At 48.4% G+C, this 24,558-nt stretch overlaps 1 protein-coding gene across 9 annotated transcripts in view; it reads right to left on the reverse strand.

The window, feature by feature from the left end:
- The window catches only part of Prkag2 (protein kinase AMP-activated non-catalytic subunit gamma 2), a 215,025-nt gene that overhangs the window by 27,870 nt on the left and 162,597 nt on the right, over positions 1-24,558 (reverse strand). For 5 of the 9 annotated variants that reach the window (XM_069997114.1, XM_069997116.1, XM_069997118.1 and 2 more), the window contains one exon: positions 4,756-4,862. In XM_069997114.1, coding sequence (XP_069853215.1) covers positions 4,756-4,862 — 107 coding nt within the window. The remainder of the gene's footprint in view (positions 1-4,755; positions 4,863-24,558) is intronic. The other 4 variants (XM_069997121.1, XM_069997115.1, XM_069997117.1 and 1 more) reach the window with 1 other exon arrangement.

A 24,558-nucleotide genomic window follows, 5' to 3' on the forward strand; every position in this document is an offset into this window, starting at 1 on the left:
TTCAGCACACCCCAGAGCAACAAACAGCTTTCATGCAGGAAGAACTGTAGGATAGTGCTACTTATACCTGCAGATATCCCAGGAGCAAATGTGGAGACAGGTTTTGACAGTGTTAGGTGGCCAGAGGGGAAGAAACGAACACTGATTGTGCAGAATGTACTGCTGTAGGTGGACTCAGCACAAGTTGTTCAGTGAACATCTGTGCAGCTGGAAGTGGCTCTAACAGCTTCTTGGTTGTGTGGGTTGGTTGGGGGATTTCAGAATCCACAGCTCAGGCGATGGGAGCTGTGGCACAGGTTCTTCATGCCCAATCTGAGGACTTCCCCTTTCAGAGCCTTAGAGCAATGCACAACAAGGGAGTCCCTTCCCTCGAGAAGCTCCACATGGGCTATGCTCTGTGGGTCTGTACATGGACCGGGCCAGCCTCACTGATTTTGGTGTGAATGACATCCCCTGGTAGCAGAGGGTCATCTTTTTTTTTTTTTAAATTGATTGTGGGGCTTGAACTCAGGGCCTGGGAGCTGTCTCTGAGCTTCTTCATACCCAAGGCTAGCATTCTACCACTTGAGCCATAGAGCCACTTCTGGTTTTGGAGCAGTTAATTAGAGACTAAGAGTCTCATGGAGACTTTTCTGGCCAGGCTGGCTTCGAACAATGATCCTCAGATCTCAGCCTCCTAGTCATCCTAGTAGCTAGGGTTATAGGCATGAGCCACTGGCACCTGCCTGTAGAGGGTCATCATGTACCAATGATTATAGACAGCCTGGGTACCCATCAGGAGTGAAGTGACCAGGAAGGCATGACTATCAGGATGTTCCTAGAGATCTGCATCCCTAAGAATGGAAGATACTTGCAGCCTTCTAGGATGTTACCTGAGCTACATAACACGTTCATAAGCAATGTTGATTAAGATAATGATGACTATCATTGTGATGATTAAAAGTATTTTTTTTTTTTCAAAAAGAACCAAAAAATCTGTCTGAAGTCATCCCTGGGGGTCTGGTCCCCCCATCTACATCCAAGCCAGGGCTACGTGTGACCACAGACTCATAGCCTGGGGCACTGGCCTTCTCTACACCTGACCGAAGGACTTACGGAGACTGGTATTGGTTCCAGATGGCTGGTAACTGCTAACACATAAAAACATCACTCTGGTCTGCTGGTCAAGATTGGAATCTGGTCATCAGGTGACAGATGGCATCTGAGTCACCAGAGGTACAGCAGAGCTTGTAGCCATACTCAGGTTAGCTCCTCTGTTCCTAAACATGCGATTCTGACCACTGCCACAAACCCTCCAGGGCTGTTTGACGCTGAGAGCGAGGGGGGTAGGCTGGGCTCAGAACAATTTTTTGGAACCTCCTCTTGCTACCAACCTAGTGAACCAAGTGCCCAGGTCACCCTACCGAACGACCCTACATGCCACCACAGAATCCTGGGCAAACGCTCACCTTTGTATGAGCTACTCTGACACGTACCAAGAGACTAAAGCTGTTTGTCAGAGGGGACGGGCAGGATCAGGCTGTGCAGCAAGGCTGTTCCTCCTCACTGGCTTTAGGACAGCAAGGTCACGGCTGGGGGTGGGAGGCAGGGGGCGGTGAGGCCTCCATTCACAGGAACAGCATCCCAACAACACTGCAACTGCTCTACAGACACCTGTTTTCCAGGAAGCAGTTCCTCGCTCACTATGGTGCTGTGGTGGAACTGAACCCACCACGGGATGCTGAGCAGCCGGACAGACTGGGCTTGCACCATGACCTCGGTGTGTGCTGGCCCGTAAACTCACTACTGGTGCAGGGTACACCATGGCCCTCTGCCCTAAGGGGGTGGGGCACTCGCTCATGGGCCCAAAGTGCACTCTCCCCTCCACCACGGCTCACCACTGTCTGCAGAGTGGCTCCAGGACCAGGAGGATGCCACTCCCCAGCGGGCAGGACGACAAACTGATCATTTAATTTCTACTTCCATAAGCCTGACCATAAGGACAGACTGCCATGGATCCTTCACTTAATCCCAGGATTAAACAAAGGAGAATTTCACAGAACCCAGTTGTAGGAGGCCATGTTGGCCTCTCCAGAGAATGAAGCTGGAAACAGAAAAGTTGTGGGCAGAATGTGATTGCTCCCGAGCTGGGGCAGCTGGGCCTTCCCCTTTCCCACCGAGAAGACATGCTCTGTCCCACTTCTATTCTGCATTGTGCCATATCCTGCCTTGCCAAACCACCCTAATCCTCTTGCCTTCAAGTGTCGCCATTTCTAGCTTCTTTACACATGGCTGACTTCCATTATACATGCCATTCTGGAGCCTACATTTTCTTTTTTTAAAAAGGAAATACTCTCAGAAGCCTTTTGTTGTTGTTGTTGGTAGTGGGGCTTGAACTCTGGGCCTAGGCACTGTCCCTCAGCTCTTCAGCAAGGTGAGTGCTCTACCACTTGAACCATAAGCCCCACTTCCAGTTTTCTGGTGGTTTATTAGAGGTAAGAGTTTCGAGAACTTTCCTGCCTAGGCTGGCTTTGAACCATGATCCTCAGATCTCAGCCTCCTGAGTGGCTAGGATTATAGGTGTGAGCCACTGGCACCTGGCTTAGAAGCCAAATTTTTATTCTTCCTAATGGCTCTATGGTATTCTATGGTAGGCCTGCTCCAGAATTGATGGAACTGACCTCTATGGGAGAGCTGCTGCAGGAGTTGGGGCTCTGTGCATACATACCCCAGGTCTGATTTCTTAGCTCTGAAGGGCATGTAAATGACCACTGCTGCAGTCTGTATCCAGAAAATACTCAGATCTTCAGATAGAAGCACGCTTTGCATGGCAACCTAGCTCAAGCTTTGAAGGGAAAGTGGCTGGGAGGGGATGAAGACACAACTTCTATTAGCACCAGAAGTGATGTCACTGGATCAGGCCCTTGGCATTCAGTTTTTGGGTTTTTTTTTTTTTTTTTTACCGGTCATGGGGCCTGAACTCTGGGCCTGGACGCTGTTCCTCAGCCCTTCAGATCAAGGCTAGCACTCTACCACTTGAGCCACAGTATCACTTCCAGCCTTTTCTGCTTATGTAGTGCTGGGGAATGGAACCCAGGGCCTCATGCATGCAAGGCAAGCACTCTACCACTGAGCCACCTTCCCAGCCCTTATTATTATTATTATTAATTTTTTGTTGGTTGTAAGGCTTGAACTCTGGGCCTGGGCACTGTCCCTGCACTCTTCAGCTCTAGGGAGCGCTCTACTGCTTGAGCCACAGTACCACTTCTGGTTTTCTGGTGATTAATTGGAGATAAGAGTGTCACGGACTAGCCGGGAGCTGGTGGCTAGCTACTCAGGAGGCTGAGATCTGAGGATCACGGTTCAAAGCCAGCCCGGGCAGGAAAGACTGTGAGACTCCTATCTCCAATAAACCACCAGAAAACCGGAAGTGGCGCTGTAGCTCAAGTAGTAGAGCACTAGCCTTGAGCTGAAGAGCTGAAGGACAGCGCCCAGGCCCAGAGTTCAAGCCCCACGACCGAAAAAAAAAAAAAAAAAAGAGTGTCACGGACTTTCCTGCTGGGGCTGGCTTTGAACCATGATCCTCAGATCACAGCCTCCTGAGATTACAGGAGTGAGCCACCAGTTCCCGGTGTGTGGCTAATTCTTAATTCCAAAGAAAGACTCTGAATAGCAAGAGAAAAGCTGGGCAAAAGTCAAAAAGACTTTTTCTTGCTTTATTTTTTGTTTCTAAATTAAATGCAGGTGCACATATGGGTGCAATGCTGCCATTGAGCGGGAGGTGAGGTGAAGGATGGCAGGGGCCAGAATAGCTCTGTGTGTTGAATCAATGCTCCAGAATATGGACAGCCCTGGGTTCCCTAGGGCTCAGGCTGAGGCTGCCCTCCACAGGCCTGGATTGAAATCACACTCTGGTTGGGACTTCCTGTAGTTCCTTCATAGACTACTTACAAGTTATTGGCTTAGTGATTAATTCTGGGGAACAAAACTGAAGACCCTACTTGGTAAGGGTGTCTGTATGTATGTGAATTCACATGCATACACTTCATTACATTAATGTAATTTGGTAATAACAGTGAGTGCCTTATTTAAGGCTTTTTTACCTGCGATTAGAAGTCATACTGATACAAAATGAACCACAATAAACACAAGCTTAATAGGAAAATAATCAGGTTCAAATTTTCTGCTACTATAGATCAATGAAGTTCTCTATCAAGAGATTATCTACTTTAATCTTTTAACCAATCTTATTAACTTTTCTTAAATTCACTTCTTTTAAACTAGTCTAAGATTAACCAATCTTATTTTGAATACTTATATTTGAATACTTATATTTCCCTCGCTAAAAAGTCCATCTGGCTACTACGTGGGAGGCAGGACAGCGTGGCTCAAATGAACTTGGCTCCAGCACCAGCGGACAGGCCTGGCCTCCAATTTCAGACCCTTTAGCACACCAGCTGTAGAGTGTGTGAACCCGCTGGCTGATGTTCTCACACTAGAATCAGAGTTTCCTCATCTGTAGATAAGAGGAGAGTGACAGTGCATCCCTTCTGAGGCTGCCACAGAGATGAAGAACTCCACAAACCCTGGTTGCAGGGCCTGGTATGTGGAAGGGTCTCGGGAAATGTTTTCTGGCATGCCTAGTTTGAAATGACCATGTTGAGTAGCCATGGAGAGCACACTGCACAAGGTCAGGAGCAGGGTACACACCTGTAAGGTGGTGTCCAGAAGTGGGGTACTCATTTGTAAGGTAATGTCAGGAAGTGGGGTACTCACTTGTAAGGTGGTGTCAAAGACAACGAGCTTGGAGCTGGTCGGAACGATATCGTAGCACTTGTGGGACTTCATGAATCGCATGTAAACGCCACTTTCTGAGTCTTCTGCTAAAAGAAAGTCAAAGTATTAGTAATGATAAAGAACTCACTGGGATATGCTAAATTAGACAGGATTCCAGATACACACAGTGAGCTCCAAAGAGGATACTCGTAGGAGAGAAACACAGGGCACAAAGCCTATGTGCCGCTTCATGTTTACATTGAGAACTATATATATTAAAACAAACTCCAAGATATGGAAACAAGGTATCTTTTTTAAAAATTTTAATTTTTTGATGATTCTGCCTTTTCTTTATGTATAGTGTATCCCTTTGGGAGGGTGGAGGAGGGTACAGAACTCGAGGGAAAAAGAATGAAAAATGTGCAGCAGTGGAGCTCACTGGACACTGATGAGAGTAAACGAGTTGTATACAACTCGTGGGAGGAGATGGGAGGTAGGGACTGGGAGAGAGTAAGGGAACTAAAGACACTGTACGGAAGGAAATGCGCCATTGTCTGACACATGTAATTTTTTTGGGGGGGGGGGGTCCAGTCGTGGGGCCTGAACTCTGGGCCTGGGCGCTGTCTCTCAGCTCTTCAGCTCAAGGCTAACGCTCTACCACTTGAGCCACAGGGCCACTTCTGGCTTTTTTCTTTTTGCTTATGTGGTGCTGAGGAATCGAACTCAGGGCCTCATGCATGCAAGGCAAGCACTCTACCACTGAGCCACCTTCCCAGCCCCTGACACATGCAATTGTAATCCTTCGGTATATCACCTTTACAATAACAATACAGTAAATTAACTAAAAAATAAAATAAAGAACTCCCTCTCTCAACTGATGAAGAGCCCTGTGGAAACACCCTATACCAATTTGCTGGGAGAGTATGAAGCGGCCTCTCTGAAAGGGCAGGGCTGGGAGAGGACAGAGCTCTCACTGACTGTCCTATGTGGCAGTACAGGTCTCTGCTGGCGCAATGGGCCAGGGAGAAAAAGGAAGACTACGGGTACTCCATGTGCATGTGCCAGGGCTTCTGCAGAGGAAACTGGGAACAATCTGGGCATCATGGCAGGTGGCCATCCAGGTCCTCTGGGGGCAATGTTATTCCTAGGCATTACTGCTGGCTCTTCTACCCAGAAGCCTAGCTGTCCAATGACCCAACAGATGCCTAAATAGGAGAACACAGGTTAGAGCAAGAGGATTCGGGCGTGGCAGCACCGGCCCCTGCCCCACGGCTTCCCCTGTGTGTGGGGTGCTGTCCTCGCTGGAGACACTGACTCTACACTGTCACACAGCCACCAAGGACAAGAGCATGTGTGAGGCAGAGGTAGCGGAGGATGGATGGATGGAAGCTGAGGCATTTATTATCTCTCAGAAAATGGGAGTCCCACCAAGGAAGAGATGAAACACGGAAAGCCCTAAGAATATGGGGCCAGAAAGTTCTGAGCATTTCTGCCATGATTATTACCATGTACTTTCCCCATAGCTGGCTCTGTGGGGGATTTGTACGTACACATGTCAAAGATGAGAGCAGCCTAGTTCATATTGCACTAATATTTAAGATACTGCCTATATTCCATTCACCTATATTCCATTCATTCCAATGAATGAAACCAAGAGGAAATCTAACCATGGGAAAATGCAACAGCCTATCTCACAGAAAGGGAAAACAAAACCAGAAACAAAAAAACCCACTTCACAAGCCATTTTCTCCTTGTCAAAGATATCCCATATTATGGGTGTCCTTTCTACTCTAAGAATATCTGAGATAAAAAATTTAAATACTACAAAGTAGGAATATGTACATTTTCACAAAATTAGTCTTGTGTTAGATATATTTTAAAGCATACCACACCTGGGCTGGGAAGGTGGCTCAGTGGTAGAGCGCTTTGCCTTGCATGCTCGAGGCCCTGGGTTCGATTCCTCAGCACCACATAAGCAAAAAGAAAAAAGCCGGAAGTGGCGCTGTGGCTCAAGTGGTAGAGTGCTAGCCTTGAGCTGAAGAGCTGAGGGACAGCACCCAGGCCCAGAGTTCAGGCCCCATGACCAGACCCCCCCCCCCAAAGAAAAAAAAAGCATACCACACCTTAATTCCTCTCTTGCCTTAAAAATATTTAAAGAAACATTGTACTATGACTTACAGAAAAGTTGCAAAGATAAAACAGGCCCTATATACCACATGCTAGCTTTTCCTTAGATTGAACTTCCTTAATTTACTGGTTTAGACTTTTTTTTGGCTAGTTGTGGGGCTTGAACTCTGGGCCTGGGCACTGTTCCTCAGCTCTTCAACTCAAGGCTTTCACTCTACCACTTGAGCCACAGCGCCACTTCGGGCTTTTTCTGCTTATGTGATGCTGAGAAATCAAACCCAGTGCCTCATGCATGCAAGGTAAGCCCTCTACCACTGAGCCACCTTCCCAGCCCCTAGACTTTTTATCACTATGACAAAATCCCCAAGGAAACAACTTACAGCATCAGGCCTTCTCTCAGTGCAGTGTGGAGGTTTTGGCCCACGGCAGGCTGGGCCTATGTTTCTGGGCCCATGGCAAGACAGAGATTTACTCATCTCCTGGCAAGTATGTCTTAATTGAATCAAACTGATCACTGAGATTAACCACCAGAATCTTCCAGTCTACTTAACACTCAAATACATCCCTTTAATCCCTAATATACTCCTCAGCACCCCAAAGGCTGTATCCATTTCAAAGTGCAAAACATACCCAATCCAGCTCCAAGAATCTCCAAAGTTTAACATTGCCAGCATTGACCAGAAGTCCAAGTTTAAAGTCCTTTATTTGTAAGCACTTGTAAATTTTTAAAATAATTTTTATTGAGATTAAGTGATTACATAAATCTTACAAATGTCACAGTATTGTGGGATAGTGATACTTAAAGTCACAAACACACTTTAACCTTCACAAGGCAAACTGTCATTATCATGGATTATAAAGTTTGTTAAGCTTTGACAATACAACTATTTCTTCCACATGGGGTGATATGTACATTTCTTTCCTTTTGCTCAGTGTCAGCTGTTCCCTCTTTCCCGTTCACTCCCTCCCTCCCATCACTGCCCTGGAGTTGCTTAGTTCATTTTCATCCAGGTCCAGTGCAGATGATGGGCCCCTCTGTTGTTTATTTCCCTCTGATTCTGTGCCCTCCTCCTACCTTCCCTCAGATGTGCACATATATATACACCATATATGAGGTCAAGAACATGGAGTCATTTAGAAATTATATGACAAATTAAGTAGATGTCCTTTGTTTCTCGAGTCCTGTTTACTTTGTCATATCTCCTTGCATTTTGGATTTAACAACCACATATCAGGGAGACCATGTGCTGTTTGTCTCTCTGCTCTTGGCTTACCTCACTCAACATGATTTGTTCTAAGTTCTATCCATTTCCCTGTGAATGCCATTATTTTGTCCTTTCTAATGGTTTCGTAACATTCCATTGTATATAGGTACAATTTCTGGATCCATTCATCTGTCGTGGGGCATCTGAGTTGTTTCCATATCTTGGCTATTGTGAACAGCACTTCTAAAATTTAAATAGCAAGTTTCATACTTCCAATCAATATACAATGGCACAGAGGGGAGGAATAGAGGCATAGAAAGGAGGCATGGGACTGAACAAAGGCCCAAACACAGCAGGGCAAACAGTAAACCATGTGGGGCATCAGGAACATGGGGTTGTGACCAAGATCCAACCAGTGGGGAAGCCCCGCCCCTTGGGCCTTGTTGCGTGCAAACCTGGCTGACCTCCCCAGCCATCTTCACTGGCGGCAAATCTGACTCTCCCGGCTGTCCTCACTGGCTGCAGTTTTCCTTGGCAGATGCTGCACGCCCCTGGCATCTCTAAACTTCTGGCATCTCCACCGAATCTTCAGTTTCAATCTCAGAGACATCTCCTCTCAGAGGCTGCCTGCAGGGACTCTGACCTTGTTTTTTTTTTTGTTTTGTTTTTGTTGGTCGTGGGGCTTGAACTCTGGGCCTGGGCACTGTCCCTCAGCTCTTCAGCTCAAGGCGAGCGCTCTACCACTTGAGCTACGGCGCCACTTCCGGTTTTCTGGTGGTTTATTGGAGATAGGAGTCTCACGGTCTTTCCTGCCTGGGCTGGCTTTGAACCGCGATCCTCAGATCTCAGCCTCCTGAGTAGCTAGGATTACAGGCGTGAGCCACCAGCTCCCGGCTAGGGACTCTGACCTTGATACACCGTCAGGTGTCCCAGGCCTTCCTCTGAGATCTGGGCGGAAGGACTTGCAATTCTGAATGCCTGCAAAACCAGCATTGCATAGATGCCACTAAGGTCGACCACTGGTTCCGGTGGAAGTCAGGCCTCCTTGGCCCACGGCTGTGCCTGAATGGCTAGGTATGATATGGGGAAAGACTTCCCTGGGTGGTTCAGGGCAACAGGATGCCCAAGAGTTCTCTTCTGAAGGCAGAGTCTTTCCTCTTGAGATAGATGTGGTCCAAGCAATTCCAGACAAGTGCTTGAGGCATCTTGCTATGTGTGGCTTCTTTGTAATGGCCTGCATCTCTTTTTTTTTTTTTGGTCGGTCGTGGGGCTTGAACTCTGAGCCTAGGCGCTGTCCCTCAGCACTTACAGCTCAAGGAGAGCACTCTACTGCTTGAGCTACAGCGCCACTTCCAGTTTTCTAGTGGTTTATTGGAGATAAGAGTCTCATGGACTTTGCTGCCCAGACTGGCTCTGAACCGTGATCCTCAGATCTCAGCCTCCTGAGTAGCTAGAATTATGGGCATGAGCCACCGGCACCTGGTGCCTGCAACTCTTCAGCAACCACATTTCCCTTGGTTTCAACTTTATCCATGCTTTTTTTTTTTTGGTCGGTGGTAGGGCTTAAACTCTGGGCTTAGGCACTGTCCCTCAGCTCTTCAGCTCAAGGCAAGTGCTCTACCACTTGAGCCACAGCACTGCTTCTGGTTTTCTGAGTGGTCTATTGGAGATAAAGAGTCCCAGGGATGTTCCTGCCCAGGCTGGCTTTGAACTGTGATCCTCACATCTCAGCCTCCTGAGAAGCTACAATTACAGGCGTGAACCACGTATTTTTTGTTGTTGTTGTTGTTTTTTTTTGGGGGGGGGCAGTCCTGGGACTTGAATTCAGGGCCTGCACACTGTTCCTGAGCTTCTTTTGTTTAGGGCTAGTACTCTACCACTAGAGCCACAGCACCACTTCCAGCCTTTTCTGTTTATGTGGTACTGAGGAATCAAACCAGTGCATGATAGGCAAGCACTCTCCCACTAAGCCACATTCTCAGCCTTAAGTTTCACTGAAGTGTGAGGGGGTAGGACCACCCAAGAGTGGGAGTTTACTGAATTACCTTTCATCTCCAGGGCCTGGCTTACTGGCCAGGGTATGTAGGTTGAAGATCTGCAGTCTTAGGAGCTGTTAGTTGACCCAGGTTGAATAGAAAGGAGGCTCTGAATCCTTAGGTGGTAGAGTTCACAAAAGCCCGATCTACTGTCACTGCATGACCTCGGTGGGCCACACACGAGGGGAGACAAGCTTAATGACAAAGCTGCTCTTGGAGACCCTGTGACCCCCCTGCCTCACTTCAAGTTTCCTTTATGTTTCCCCATCTCATGGCTAGCTGCTGCCTGTCAGTGGGGTGGAAAGGGGTACTGGGGCAGAGCTATTCAAGGCAGGCAGAAATGAGGCCGGGGGTAGGGGGATGGGGGAGGTGAGGAGGACAAAAGGCTATGCTTGTGCCTCTTTGCCTTTCTGTTCCATTGGAGGCACCCCATCCAGGGGATGTGCCACCGACTTTCAGGGATAGTCTCCTCATAGTTAATCCTCTCTAGAAAAGTCCTGGCAGACACACCCAGAGGTGTGCTGCTCATTCAATCTAGTGGACAGTCCAATTAACCATCCGTTACCATGGCAGAGTTATCACAAATAACAAACCAACACAGATACAATACTATTCATGGAAGCTCCTGTCTGTGAGTAATCCCAGTTATTAGAAAAGCAGCCAATCAGGGAACCTCTAGAACTTGCAGATGGCAAGATTGACAATGAAATGATAGAGAATGAGGAAAGAAGGACGTGACAGTCAATCTCTGGTGTTACAACCTTACCAGAAACAGAAAGGAGGCCCACCAATCCAAAAGCCATCCAGTTCTCACTATTTCACCCAAGGCCAAGCTCTGTAATAAGAAAGACAGAGGAAGATGGCCAAAGATGGCCCAAGATGGCAGAGACAGGCTGAGGTGCCATCTTCTTCAAGGCCCGCCCATGCCATACCTCAATTATTCTCTTGCCAAACATAAAGGCTGAGTTTGTTTAGCTGTCCCAAACTTTCTAGTAACCTATTTGGTGTGCTGACAGGGCAGCTAGGGATTTCTGACTTGGGCTTGTTGAATGGTTACATCAGGATCTCCTTAGTTCTCCTTCGACCCTTCTCACCGGGATCACCCGTGGTAGCCCACTGGTCATCTTACCTGCTTAAGCGCCTCGGCCTCAGACAGCCGCTCGAGCTTCCTTCTCTCTGATGAAGGTTCTGGAGCAATGTGTGTGTGTATGATGGTATCCCTTCCTCACATCAGGGGTACATTCTGCCAACATGACTCCTCATGTTGTCAGGCTGCAGTCTTTTTGGAAGTAAGACTACTAGAGTCCACTCCCGGGGAAGAGGGAGGCTCTACCGCCTGCAGGGCTGAGCATCTATGTGAATCACTGGAATGATTCTCTCCAGGAGTGTTGATTCACCTAGCATTTACTCGTATCAGTTGGGATGCATGGGCATCCGTTGTTGGTTTTGCTTTTGTTTTGGCTGGTCCTGGGGCTTGATTCTGGGCCTGGGCACTGTCCCTGAGATCTTTTGCTCAAGGCTAGTGCTCTCCCACTTGAGCCACAACACCATTTCTAGCCTTTTCTGTGATTAATTAGAGATAAGAATTACATAGACTTTCCTGCCCAGGGTGGCTTTGAACTGTGATCCTCAGATCTCAGCCTCCTGAGTAGTTAGGATGACAGGTGTGAGTCACAGGCGCCTGACTGGGCATCCATTTTCTACTCCGGGTTATCACGCAGTTCTGCTAGGGTTGCTGGGAAGCTGTGCTCAGCCATCCGGCACCTGCGCTCTGTGTGGGTGGTGCAGCTCATTCTAGGTTCTGGACAGCCTTTGAGTCCGCCAGGACTGTGACTCTCGGCCAGGTCCTCCAGAGCTGCTCAGGCTGCAGTCCTGACTCACTCCTGACTCAGCCTGCCTGTGGGGAGCGATCCCCGTGGATCTCTGAGCTTCCCCATCACAAGGAGGTGCGGAGCCAGGCTCCTTCTGTGCAGACTCAGCCTCCTTGTCACATGAGCCCGCTCTTCGCTCCCTCCATTAATATCTGCAGAGTACGGTACACTGCTTACAGCTAATGAACCCATAAAGGAATAATGAAGAGATTATTAACCAGAGTCCTCACATTATCCCAATTTCTTTAGTTTCCCCTCAATGTCCTTTTTTTTTTTTTTTTTTTGTCCCAGGATCTTACCAGGGTCCCATGCTGCCCCCAGCCTGGTCTCTTCACACAGCTATTGATGGTTGTGAAGGCACTGCCAGGTCCGCCAGGTGCGATGGGAAGCTGTCTGATGGCTCCTCAGCTCACACAGAGCTCTGGAGGAGGATCTACTGCATTTTTTTTTAATACAATGGAAAACCTGACCCAGTGAAGTCAAATATTAAGTACATAGAACGAATTATTATGCTTGTTGATTTGGAACAGGGACAGATTGTTACTGATATAATGAAATAACATCAATAACAAAGAAAGTATTAGCATTTTAAGTGAATAAAGCAAAACAAAGTGTCCTTCCCTTCTTATATGTCTTTTCCACAGTGAGTATAAATTTTCTGATTATATGCTATCGGTACTATTTTCATTATGGCAAAGGCTCAAATTGTACTTAGAGAAAGAAAGGCACTACAATGCAGAGAAAATTAGTGTAATTTGGAGTTAAATACAGAAAAGAAAAGAAACCCAAAGCATTGAACAATTGGCTGTTTGGAATGCATGATTAAAATTCCTGAGAAAGCAGGAAGTGAAGATTCTGCACATCCAAAGGTGCCAGGGCCAGCTATTACCAGTGTTCTGCTCTTGCTTTTGTTAATTTGCACATTACCATAGAGAAGCATAATTAGGGAGCATGGCTGACACTTAAGGAACTGGCCCACATAGGAAGACACTTGCTGTGGGTGAGGTTCCCTTACCACCCTTTAACTAGTGAGTAACGCAGTATTCTTATTCAAGAAGCTGCTAAAGAGTAACATGGGGGAAGTGGCAAGTATCTATCAAAGTGTGTAGTTTATAAAGGCTAATACAAGTTTCAAAATGCAACACACATAAGTTTAAGTGTAAACAAATCTAAACATTAAATGAAAGCATGTACAAATAAATATTTCCCTCTCAAATCCCATGGTGAGGGCTGGGCATGTGATTTAGTGGTAGAGTGCTTACCTAGCACACATGAAGCCCTGGGTTCGATTCCTCCAGTACTACATAAACAGAAAAGGCTGGAAGTGGTGCTGTGGCTCAAGTGGTAGAGTGCTAGCCTTGAGCAAAAGAAGTGCAGGGACTGTGCCTAGACCCTGACTGGCAAAAATAAAATAAAAATCTCATGATGCAACACCTCAGCTCAATGACTTCACTAGCTCCCCCTTCCTCCCCACACCCACAGTAGACCCACTTCATTCAGGCCGCCAGAAGCCTAGCTCCCACCATCCTGTGCAGCCTCCTCTCCAGCCACATCTCCTTCTCAAACAAAAGAAGATCCTTACAGAAGGAAAGGGTCTCAAGCTGAGATGGGGGATAACCCCCTCCTAAAGCCAGTAACAAACGTCTTTAGAAGAGAGACCCAGAGGGGAATGTCAGTAGAAGGCAGAGCCCAGAGCAATGCAGCTTCCGGCTAAGGGATGCCCAGGATGCTGAGAGGCTGGGGGAGCCGGGGAAGCCGTACCTCAGCTTCCAAAGGCCTGGGACTTAGCCCAGACCTCAGAATGCTCAGGGTCAATTTCTGTTCTAGTTCAGTTCAAAGGTCACTGCCCTCACCACTTTCCTCAAAGGCCCTCAAGTTGGGCCTCCTGGCTCCAGTCCTGATACACCCCATGGTGTCACCACAAGCCATCCAATTTATAGTGAAGAGGCCTGAGTTGTTTTTTTTTTTTTTTGGTCGGTCGTGGGGTCTGAACTCTGGGCCTGGGCGCTGTCCCTCAGCTCTTCAGCTCAAGGCTAGCACCCTAACACTTGAGCCACAGCACCACTTCTAGCTTTTTTCTGCTTATGTGGTGCTGAGGAATCAAACCCAGAACCTCATGCATGCAAGGCAAGCGCTCTACCACTGAACCAACTTCCCAGCCCCCTGACTTCTTTATACCCCAGGACCACAGTGAGTTCCCTTCATGCATTAGGCACTAGCCAATGTTTGCCAATTTGTACGCCACTCAAAGGGGCAGAGGTCAGATGAAGAGGATCAAGAGCAGACCCGAGGTTTGTGCGATGGTTCTGTCAGGGAGAAAAATGATAAGAAACAAATACCATTCAAAGATTACCAGGGAACCGATTATGCAATTGGCACAATGCAAAGATTTTTTGGGGGGCGGGAGGGGGGGAGGTCAGATAAATACTGCCCCAATGGATGAGCTAACAACTATCACTAAAAACCAAGTAAAGCAACAACCATATATCCTGAAGCTTTAACTTACTATTTTTCTTTTGGGGTGTGTGTGTGTGTGCGTGCGTGCGTGTGCATGTATGTACATGTGTTGATACTGGGAATTGAACTCAGGGCCTGGGTACCGTCCCTTAGCTTTTTGCTCAAGGCTGGTTCTCTACTACTTGAGCTACAGCTCCATTTCCAGCATTTTTTCTGGTTAGCTAGAGATAAGAATCTCACAGACTTTCCTGCTCAGGCTGGTTTTGAACCTCAGTCCCCAGATCTCAGCCTTCTGAGTAGCTAGGATTACAGGTGCCTGACAGACTTAAATGTTTGCATTACCATATACATATTTCTAAAATAGCCTGGAAAAAAGAGCAAAGTAGACAATGTCGTGTTTCTGAGATAATCATTCATATCACAAATTATTTTTTCCAACATCCATTAACACATTTAGAAAGAGCTGATATACACACACACACACACACACACACAAAATCATGTAGACAAAAAAAAATGTAATATTATGTGGTCTTTTGGGTCTTAACTGTATGAAAATGGAGAGAAGAGATTATTGCTCTAATTTGCTAGGCAAAAATATTCAAAAGGTAACAGTACGAAATAGTTTTCTTAGTAAGTTTTGCCCAAACTATGCAGGCTGGCCCATGAGAGAATAGCTTGGAAACGGACTTCAGGAGGCCTTGCGCAGAAAAGATTGCTACCACCCACTAATGCGCTCCTCACATGACCATCATAGCCTCTCCACACTGGGGGCCTGGGTAGGCAGTGAGTGAAGCAGAGACTATAGAGCCTGGCCCAGTGCTCTGTTCTATGTTCATCCAGTACTTATGGTTTCACCCTGCTTTTCACATAGGGTCGACCTCCCCGCAAAAGGGAAGGCTTCTAGTGTGGAGGGAAAAAGAGTGGCCTGTGTAGAAGACACATGGTGGCTACTGAGCTCTTTGCCAAGCCCAGAGCCGCAGGCCTGCGCCAGCCATCTCGGAACCAATCCTACCTCACTGACCTGCTCCAACACCGGCTCCCAGGAGGGCAGAGAGCAGCAAGCCATCACCACCGTGATCGAGCTGATGTCCTACATTTAAACACTCATATCGTGTACTTTGATCAAAGTCATCTATTTACATTACTCTTTCCCAAGCCCCTTCCCTCCTCCATGTTGCTTTTAAACTGTTTTTGTGGGTCCTCACGCGTATGTATGATATACTTGGATCATCAGGGCCTCACGTGCTTTGTTTAACTCTCCAAGGCAGAGGAGGGACAGAGAAGCAGTGCCTGGAGCTTGGGAAGGAGGTCAGGATGTTGGCTGAGGGTGGCTGGTCACCCACGCCTCTACTCCAGTGCCAGCTTCCAGGTGCCCATGTGCCCTCACCTTGTCCCCTTGGATGCACATTCCCTATTTAGACCACTGGTGTGGGGGAAGCCGGTATTTCTTGGGGCCCCGTGTGCTGTGATCTTTCTCTGTGGTCCCACAAACCGCTCTGTGCTTGACTGTGGATGTCGTATCCCTCTCATTGCCCTGTGGCTGGGGAGGGACTGAGTATGGTGCTTAGCAGGCTGGTGCTATGCCACTGAGCCATGCAGCTCCAAGAATTTCCTTCTGTCCCTACTTCACTCCGGGTCTTTAGAAAGGGACACTGGTATAATTTTAGTAATGGCTATTTCAGTATCTACTGAGATGCTAGCAGGTCTTCTCACACTTCCAGATTCTCACCTCTCAGGATAAACCTTGCTTGATTACAATACATTAGGCTTCCAATGTGGTATGTGACTCATGTCTATTTATGGGTTTGCCCGTATTTTTTACATGTATGACTGACTGACTTTGATCTGTGTGCCACCTTTCTCTGCTACTGATGTCAGAATCAAGCCAGCTTTAGAATACCCATTCTGTCTATCCCCAAAATCACTTCACCAAGGACATTAATTACTGACTATCTGAATTCATGGAATTCATTCGCAAATAGGCTACTAGGCCTCTTTTTTAGAGAAACTGAGACCTTCTAATTACTCTTAAAAAGTTTTATTAATATGTAATTCATATCTACATAGATAATTCTGTTCAAAGGGCACAACTCAACCATTAGAATTTTTTCCCATGGTGATTAAACCAGGGAAGTACACAGCAGTAATATTTGCTCAAGAAGTAAAAGTTCAAACACTTGCTGATATAGCTTTGGGTATTTTTTTCTTGCAGTATTATTTTTAAAAAATCTGATGACAGTCAAGAAGCCTCTAATTTTGATGTTTAGAAGTTTTGCTTATTGGGCTGAGAAGGTGGCTCAGTGGTAGAGTGCTTGCCTTGCATGCATGAGGCCCTGGGTTCGATTCCCCAACACCACATAAGCAAAAAGAAAAAAAGCCAGAAGTGGCATTGTGGCTCAAGTGGTAGAGCGCTAGCCTTGAGCTGAAGGGCTGAGGGACAGCGCCCAGGCCCAGAGTTCAGGCCCCATGACCGGACCCAAAAAATAAAAATAAAAAATACAAGTTTTGCTTATTATTTCCTCCCCCCGCTTCCTCCTTCTTCCTCCTCCTCTTCTTCTTCTTCCCTTGTTATTTTGTGTGTGTGTGTGTGTGTAAGTTTTAGAGTATGAACTCAGCGTTTTGTGTCTGCTCAGGGAAAGTGTTTACTCTACTACTTGAGCTGAACCACTAGCCCTTAATGTTTTGGTTACTTTTGAAATAGGGTCTTATTTTTTTGCCACGTCTGCCTGGTCTGTGATCCTCCTACTTATGCTATTTCCCTGCAGCTAAGATGGCAGACTTCTACCAGGGCGCCCAGCTTTTCACTGGTTGTGATGTTTGTTTTTTGTGAATTTCTTGCCCGGGCTGACCTTGACTCATGACCCTCTAAGAAGCTAAGATTACACATGTGGACCACAGCATCTGAACCTTCTCAATTTTTTTTTTTTTTTTTTTTTTTTGCCAGTCCTGGGGCCTGAAGTCAGGGCCTGGGCACTGTTCTTGAGCTTCTTTTACTCAAGGCTAGCCACTTGAGCCACAGTGCCACTTCTGGCTTTTTCTGTGTATGTTTGCTGAGGAATTGAACCCAGGGCTTCATGCATGCTAGGCAAGCACTCTACCACTAAGCCACCTTCTCAGCGCTCCATTTGTTCTTGAACAGACTTGACAGAGGTTTGTTTATCTGTGCTATTGCCTTCTCTGAGGACTAAACTTCATTTTTTCTGAGTACAACTACTTTTATGTTTGGTTTAATTGGCTTCTGTCACTTCAGCAGATTTCAGGAGGGAAGAGAGATGAATGAATATAGTTAGCAAGACATTTGAGGGTGGCAGATCAACTCAAGACAGTACTTACAAAAAGCATTCTACAAAGCTAGGTGCTAGGGGCTGGGAAGTTGGCTCAGTGGTAGAGCGCTTGCCTTGAACTGAAGTGCATGCCTGAGGCCCTGGGTTCGATTCCTCAGCACCACAGAAGCAAAAAGAAAAAAGCCGGAAGTGGCGCTGTGGCTCAAGTGGTAGAGCGCTAGCCTTGAACTGAAGAGCTGAGGGACAGTGCTCAGGCCCAGAGTTCAGGCCCCACAACCGGACCAAAACAAAAAACAAACAAACAAACAAAAAAACCCCCAAAAAAACAAAAAAAAAAACAAAGCTAGGTGCTGGTGGTGGCTCACACCTGTAATCTTAGCTATTCAGGAGGCTGAGCTCTGAGGGTTTTGGTTTGAAGACAGCCTTGGCACAAAAATCCGTAAAACTCTTCCTTGTCTCTAAACACCAAAAAAGCTGGAAGTGGAGCTCTGGCTCAAGTAGTAGAGCACTAATCTTGAGCACAAAAGCACCTAGGATGGTGCCTAGGCCCTGAGTTCAAGCCTAGGGGTGGCACCAAAAAAACAAAAAATGCCTCTGGGAAGTGGCGCTGTAGCTCAAGTGGTAGAGCGCTCACCTTGAGCTGAAGAGCTGAGGGACAAGCGCCCAAGCCCAGAGTTCAAGCCCCACAACCGCCAAAACATGCCTCTGCAGTTTGACACCTAAGAAAAGCAACTGTAATGAGTTCAACATGACCGCTTCTAGGGCTTAAACAAAACGCTGAATCTTCCCGCTGTGGGTTCTCTGCTGTCTCTTAATGTGGCATGCCATTGCTCTTACATATGTGAGAGCACTTGAAGAATTACTATTTTAAATTCAAACATAGAGCCAGGTGCCAGTGGCTCACGGGAGGCTGAGATCTGAGATCACAATTCAGAGCCAGCTCCGGCAGACAAATCCCAGAGACTCTTCTCTCCACTTAGGCAGCAAAAAGCTGGAAGTGGAGGTGTGGCTCAAATGGAAGAGTGCCAGCCTTGAGTGGAAAAACTAAGCATGAGGCTCTTGAATTTGAGCTGTAATACATTACGCATGCATACTTTGAGTTCAAGCCTCAGTACCAGCATGCGCGCGCGCGCACACACACACACACACACATACACACACATACACACGCACGCATGCAGGCACGCACACATGCACGCAGGGCAGTCATTGCAACAGGGCACGAATGGTGACACCTTTAATGGCTCACATGCCCGAGAGGCAGCAAGCCAGTCTGCTCCCTTGGGAACTCGTCAAGGATTCCAAGTTCACAGGGAGACAAAGCAGCATAAGTGCACAGAGACAGGACGTGGACCACAACTGTGGCACCTTCACTGTCACCTCAAGCAAATGAATCCTTCAGTGAGGGAGGAAACAAACACTTCACGATCAGCACACAGCACCTATGGGACCAAAGGCCGGGGAGCTGCGCCTCCACGCTGAGGGTGGGCTCTGGGTCTGCCTGTGGCTAACATCCGTGGGCAGTCCACTAATTCAGTTCAGTTCCGACCATCTACCTGGGGTGGCTTCAGGCTCCAAGTCTGTCCCCCACTCCTGACACCTGCTGGAAGTCCAGGCCTCTGGGAATCCACAGTGACTGCTATAAACAGGGGTTCTTGTTCCACAATTTGCTCGAGTGGCTCACAGAACCCAGGGAAGGGCTTAAGGATTTATCACCATAGATCCCTGGGCGGCAAGGAGGGGAGGCTCATGGAGCCGAGTGACCCAGGGGTTTTTGTTTTTGTTTTTTCTGGAAGCTTCATTACATATGTGTGACTGATTAAATCACTGACCACTGATGAACAACTGGACCTTCAGCCACTCTCCTCCTCAGAGACCTGGGGTAGGTCTAAGGTCTAAACCCTCGGCCCCTGACTTGGTGCTTCTGGCAAGCACCTGAACCCCAAATTTTGTCGGGGCCACCAGCCAGCGGTCCTGAGCACACAGACTTTTGTCATGGTAGGAGTTGGGAGAGGAGCGCAGGTTTGTATCTCACAATAGGGCTGTTCTCGGGAGCCTGAATTTCTTCGTCTGTGAAGTGGGGTAACATCATCCCTCCTGTAAAGGAATGGAGGCAGGCTCGAACACCACCCCGAAGCTGCCAGCTTGGGCGTGAGGAGATGCCCGCTGGCTGCCTGGGTGAGGGGACGGCTGTGGAAGGAGGGAATGCCAGTGGGGGCCCGGCTCAGAGAGCTGAGCTTAGTTATGTTCCTTATCCCTTCCAGGGCCTTTCAGGAAGGAAAGGACTGCGGCCTGCAGCCCCACAGGCACCAGAGCAATGCACGCTCCTGTTTGGTAGAAGTTAGGTGCCAGTGGTATTTGCAAGTCACACAGGAAGAGTCCAAAGCCCAAAGTCATTGCTCAAGGTCTGGGTGCTGTTAAACAGGAGAGGGACTCCGATCTGTGCTGGTAATTACATAGGCGTTTAAAAGGGAGCCATACCACATGGACCCGCCTCCAAGCTACGACAGTCAACACTAGGGGGCTGTGGTGCTGTGTGCGTCTTGACGTCGTGATGACTGGTAAGGTTCTCAGCTTCAAAGAACACGTCACAGAATCTACTCAATGAGTGCGACTAGCTCACCTTCCCCACGCACAACCAGAGGGGAACAGGAATCAGCCAGCACAACGCGCGGGACCTCCGTGCTGGGACACCCATTCTAATCCACAGAAAAGAGCTCAAAGTGGGGCAGAAGAAATCAGCTCATTACAGATTCAAAAGTGACTCCAATTCAGCCAGAAGGTTCCAGAATTAGCTCTCTTCTTTTACTCTCTGGGCTAAATGATGCTCCTTTCTCCTGAGGCTAGTCCAACAGAGCTTGCTGCCACAAAAGCAAGATCCTCAAGATGCTCTGCTCCCTGAGACCCAGGCTCAGGCTGCACGCAGCATGCCCTACCTGCTCCAGCCGCCTTCCTTCCAGTGGTCTGACCACCAGATGTAGTAGGTCCTGTCACACGGTGGCGTGCAACTCCTCACCTCTGTGACCAGTGCAGTCTTCAGCTGCCCTTTCCTCGGTTCACCATTCATTTCCACATGCTTACACAGGGCCTGGCCAGGCCTAAATTTCCAGTCTCTCCCATCCTGAGCTTGGTAATGGACTGCAAAGAAACCCGTTTCTTCTTCCCAGCACTCACTGACTGGGAGGGATCCTATGATGGGAAGTAAAGTCCAGAAGAGCTTACTGTTAGAGGAGCAGGGGGCCAAGTGGACAGGAAGAACACCTAGGGGAAAGGAACAGTGCGTGGCAAGTCCAGAGGGCCTGCAAGGAGCAAGTAGTAGCTGGACAATGTGAAAGAAGGCCAGAAGATAATCCTAGTTATTCAGGAGGCAGAAATCAGGAGGATAGTGAGATGAGGCCAGCTGGGGGAAGGAGGGCAGGAGTTAATGAGACCTCATTTTAACCAATAGTTGGACATGGTGACACCACTTATCCCTACTTCTGCATAAGGCTGAGACTGGGCAGATCAAAGTTGGAGGTCAATCCAGGCCCAAAAGTCTGTGCTCCCTTATCTCAACAGTAAAATCAGGGTGTGGTGGTAAGCGCCTGCCATCCCAGCTACATGGGAAGCATATATCAGGGACTCTAGCCCAGGGTGGCCTGAGCAAAAAGTGAGGCCCTATCTCAGAAGCAAGCAGAACACAAAGGGCTGGAGTATACATTAGATTAAGAGGTAGAGCACCTACCTAGCAAGTACAAGGTCCTGACTTCAAATCCCAGTACTGCCAGAAAAACAAAGCAAGCCAGAAGAGTTGGAGGGAAAATGCCTGGGGCAAGAGGCAGGGGCCCAAGGAGAAAGAGATGGGCAGGGCAGGGGCAGGGAGGCAGCAGCAGGCCACCAGAGACCCTGCTAAGCAATCTGGATCCTGGGCTTCAGGCAAAGGGAGACTGCAAAAAGGTTTGTAGACAAAAAGATGGCATGATCACTCCCATTTCTAATTTGGGCACTCAACACGGACTGGAGGGGCAGCGGGGGTCTGGAGAGACCAACTCTGTGATGGTTCAACGAAGACGGGGACACAGGGTAAACACTCGTGAGCAGGTATGGGTGCATGCCAGCGGATGAAGCATCACTCTTCTGACGTTGGTGGCGGGGGTGCCAATTATTGATCTAGGCTGGCAGAGAGAAGAAAAGGCAGGGAGGGGGAGGAAACTAAAGCAGAGCACCGACAGCCCGAGCTGTAGGACAGAGGCCTGGCTAGGCAGGACTAAAGGCTTGGTTTAAGTGGTTGAGCACCGGCAGTGAGAGAAAGCAAACAAACCAAATGAGCAAGCCAAGCAAGCAAGAGGCCCTGAGTTCAAACAAACAAAAGAACGAGAAGGTGACCCGTGGGGGCTTGAAGGGAAGATTATTTCATCCTGGCTCTGAGCAGGTGGCACAGGTCAGGAACCACCTTTCCGCCGCCTTGGACTAGGTACATGGTGCGTGGCTTACAACAGTGCCGCAAGATGGCAGCTATTATTATAATCATGGAGAAAATGAATATAAAAATCCTCCCACATTTCCCAGCACACGTCAAATGCTTTGTACCTTTAACAGCTCTCCCTCTTTATGAGTTGCACTGGGTGACGTGGGGGGCCTGGGACTCTGGTCAGCAAGCTGATGGGTCAGAATTGGGCCACGGGTGATGGGGCCAGAGGCTGTTTTCAACATGCCTGCTAAGAAGCAGGGAAGGCCTAGCATGGAGAAGCAAGCTCAGCGGGCCCAGAGCGACTGCCGTGGTTCTTGAGGACCAGTGCCACCTGTGGCTTTTTCTGCTTATGTGATGCTGAGGAATCGAACCCAGGGCCTTATGCATGCTAGGCAAGCACTCTACCACTGAGCCACCTTCACAGCACTTCCTGAGCATTTTTGCACAAGGCTGTCATTCTACCACTTGAGCCATCACTCTGGGTCTGGCCTTTTGCTGGTTAATTGGAGACAAAAGTCTTAAAGACTTCCTTGCCTGGGGTGGCTTTGAACTGCAATCTTCAGATCTGTCTCTTGAGTAGCTGGGATAAAAAGCATGAGCCAAGTCGGGTGCCAGTGGCTCACTGCTGTAATCCTAGCTACCCAGAAGGCTGAAATCAGAGGTTCACGGTTCAAATCCAGCCCGGCCAGGAAAGTCTGTGAGACGCTTATCTCCAATAAACCACCGTTATCTCCATAAAGTGGTGCTGTGGCTCAAGTGGTAGAGTGCTTGCCTTGAGCTGAAGAGCTGAGGGACAGTGTCCAGGCCCAGAGTTCAAGCCCCACGACCGACAAAAACAAAAACAAAAGTCTCATGGGCTTTCCTGCTTGGGCTGGCTTTGAACTGCGATCCTCAGATCTCAGCATCCTGAGTAGCTAGGATTACAGCGGTGAGGTACCAGTGCCCAGCTGATAGGACAAATTTAACTACTGCTATTTCATACAACTGTGAGTTGTACTGGAGTCAAGATTCACTAGGTCCAAAACACTTGCCAAAACAAGAGCACACAGACTCAGTGGCGGAGGCAGAGCTTGTGAGGCAATTGCATTACCAACAGGACCAGGCAGACCCTGTTGCCACCTCAAAGCTGTCACTGCAACCTCTACCACCAGAGGTCAGCACTCAGGGGTCAGCACCCCTGCGGAGCTCTGCAGCCAGGTGATGCCACTCCTCCCTCAAAAGGCCTTTCAAAAAGCCAACTTTCTTCTCTTCCCTACTAGCCTTTCAGACAGCTTTCCTCTCTACTTGTTCTACTCTCATGAACAGTACTACCACAGCTCCACTGTGTCTGTTCGTGTTCTGTGGTCCTTCGGAGCACCACAAACCTCCTGGATGTCTTGGAAGCTATGGCCGCCTTCGCTCACTTTAGCCCTCCCTTACCACCACCACCCACCTCCAGCCCGGGGGTGAGGGGCAGAACAAGAGGATCAGCAGAAAACAGTTTTCCTTTGCTTGCTCCTTTTGAGTGTCTGTGATGTGCTCTGGGGTTCTATTTTCAAGCTCAAATGAGAAGCAAGAGATCACCAGGTGCCAGTCCCTGGCTCTGCAGAGAAAACCAGGCTAGAACAGCAAGAAAGCGAAGCCCCGAGACCTGGTCGCTTTTCAGGAGAGTGCAGCGGCGCAGTTAAACACCTGGCCTGAGGCTGGAGACGCTGGGCTGAAAAGAAATGCGTTCCTCCCGCATAAGGTGGCCTCATCTCCATTTATGATGACCGTGAACGTAGCTGGCTGAGCTTCCTGTAGCCACGGTGAGTGGACATGAGGTCTGGAAAATGCTTTGCAGAACAGCAGTGAGGATGATGCAGGGAATGGGGTACAGGTGGTGCAGGTGACAGCAGTGGGGAGGCTGATGGCAAAAAGCAGGTGCCTGTAGCCCACACCAATAAAATCCTGACCTCATGGAAGACTGGGATTGGGAGGATTGCAATCCAAAGACAGCCTGAGAGAAGTACATGACACCCTCTTTTCAAAAGAGCACTCTGTGTTTGTGTGTGTGTGTGTGTGAGTGTGCGCGCGCATGAGAGAGAGAGAGAGAAAGAGCGCACACGAGAGAGAGCGCAAGTGCACACATGCTTATCATCCTAACCACAATGGGAAGCCTAAGTAGGCAGGGCCTGGCTAGCAAGCATGAGGCCCTGAGTTCAAACTCAGCCACCAAAAACAGAAGCCAGAGAAACCATCACCATGAACCAAATCCAGCTGTGGCTCCTTCAACAGTTGGGATGGCAGAAGGAAAGCCAGGAGTGGGTGTGTGAGTCCTAAACAAGGCTGAAGAATGGCTGGACACGGCCAAGCTCTAGCAGGCTTGGTCATCAGGAATGAAACAGGCGG

This window comes from Dipodomys merriami, unplaced genomic scaffold, assembly GCF_024711535.1.
Source record: "Dipodomys merriami isolate MVZ:Mamm:240054 unplaced genomic scaffold, mDipMer1.0.p SCAF_5, whole genome shotgun sequence".
Lineage (NCBI taxonomy): Eukaryota > Metazoa > Chordata > Mammalia > Rodentia > Heteromyidae > Dipodomys > Dipodomys merriami.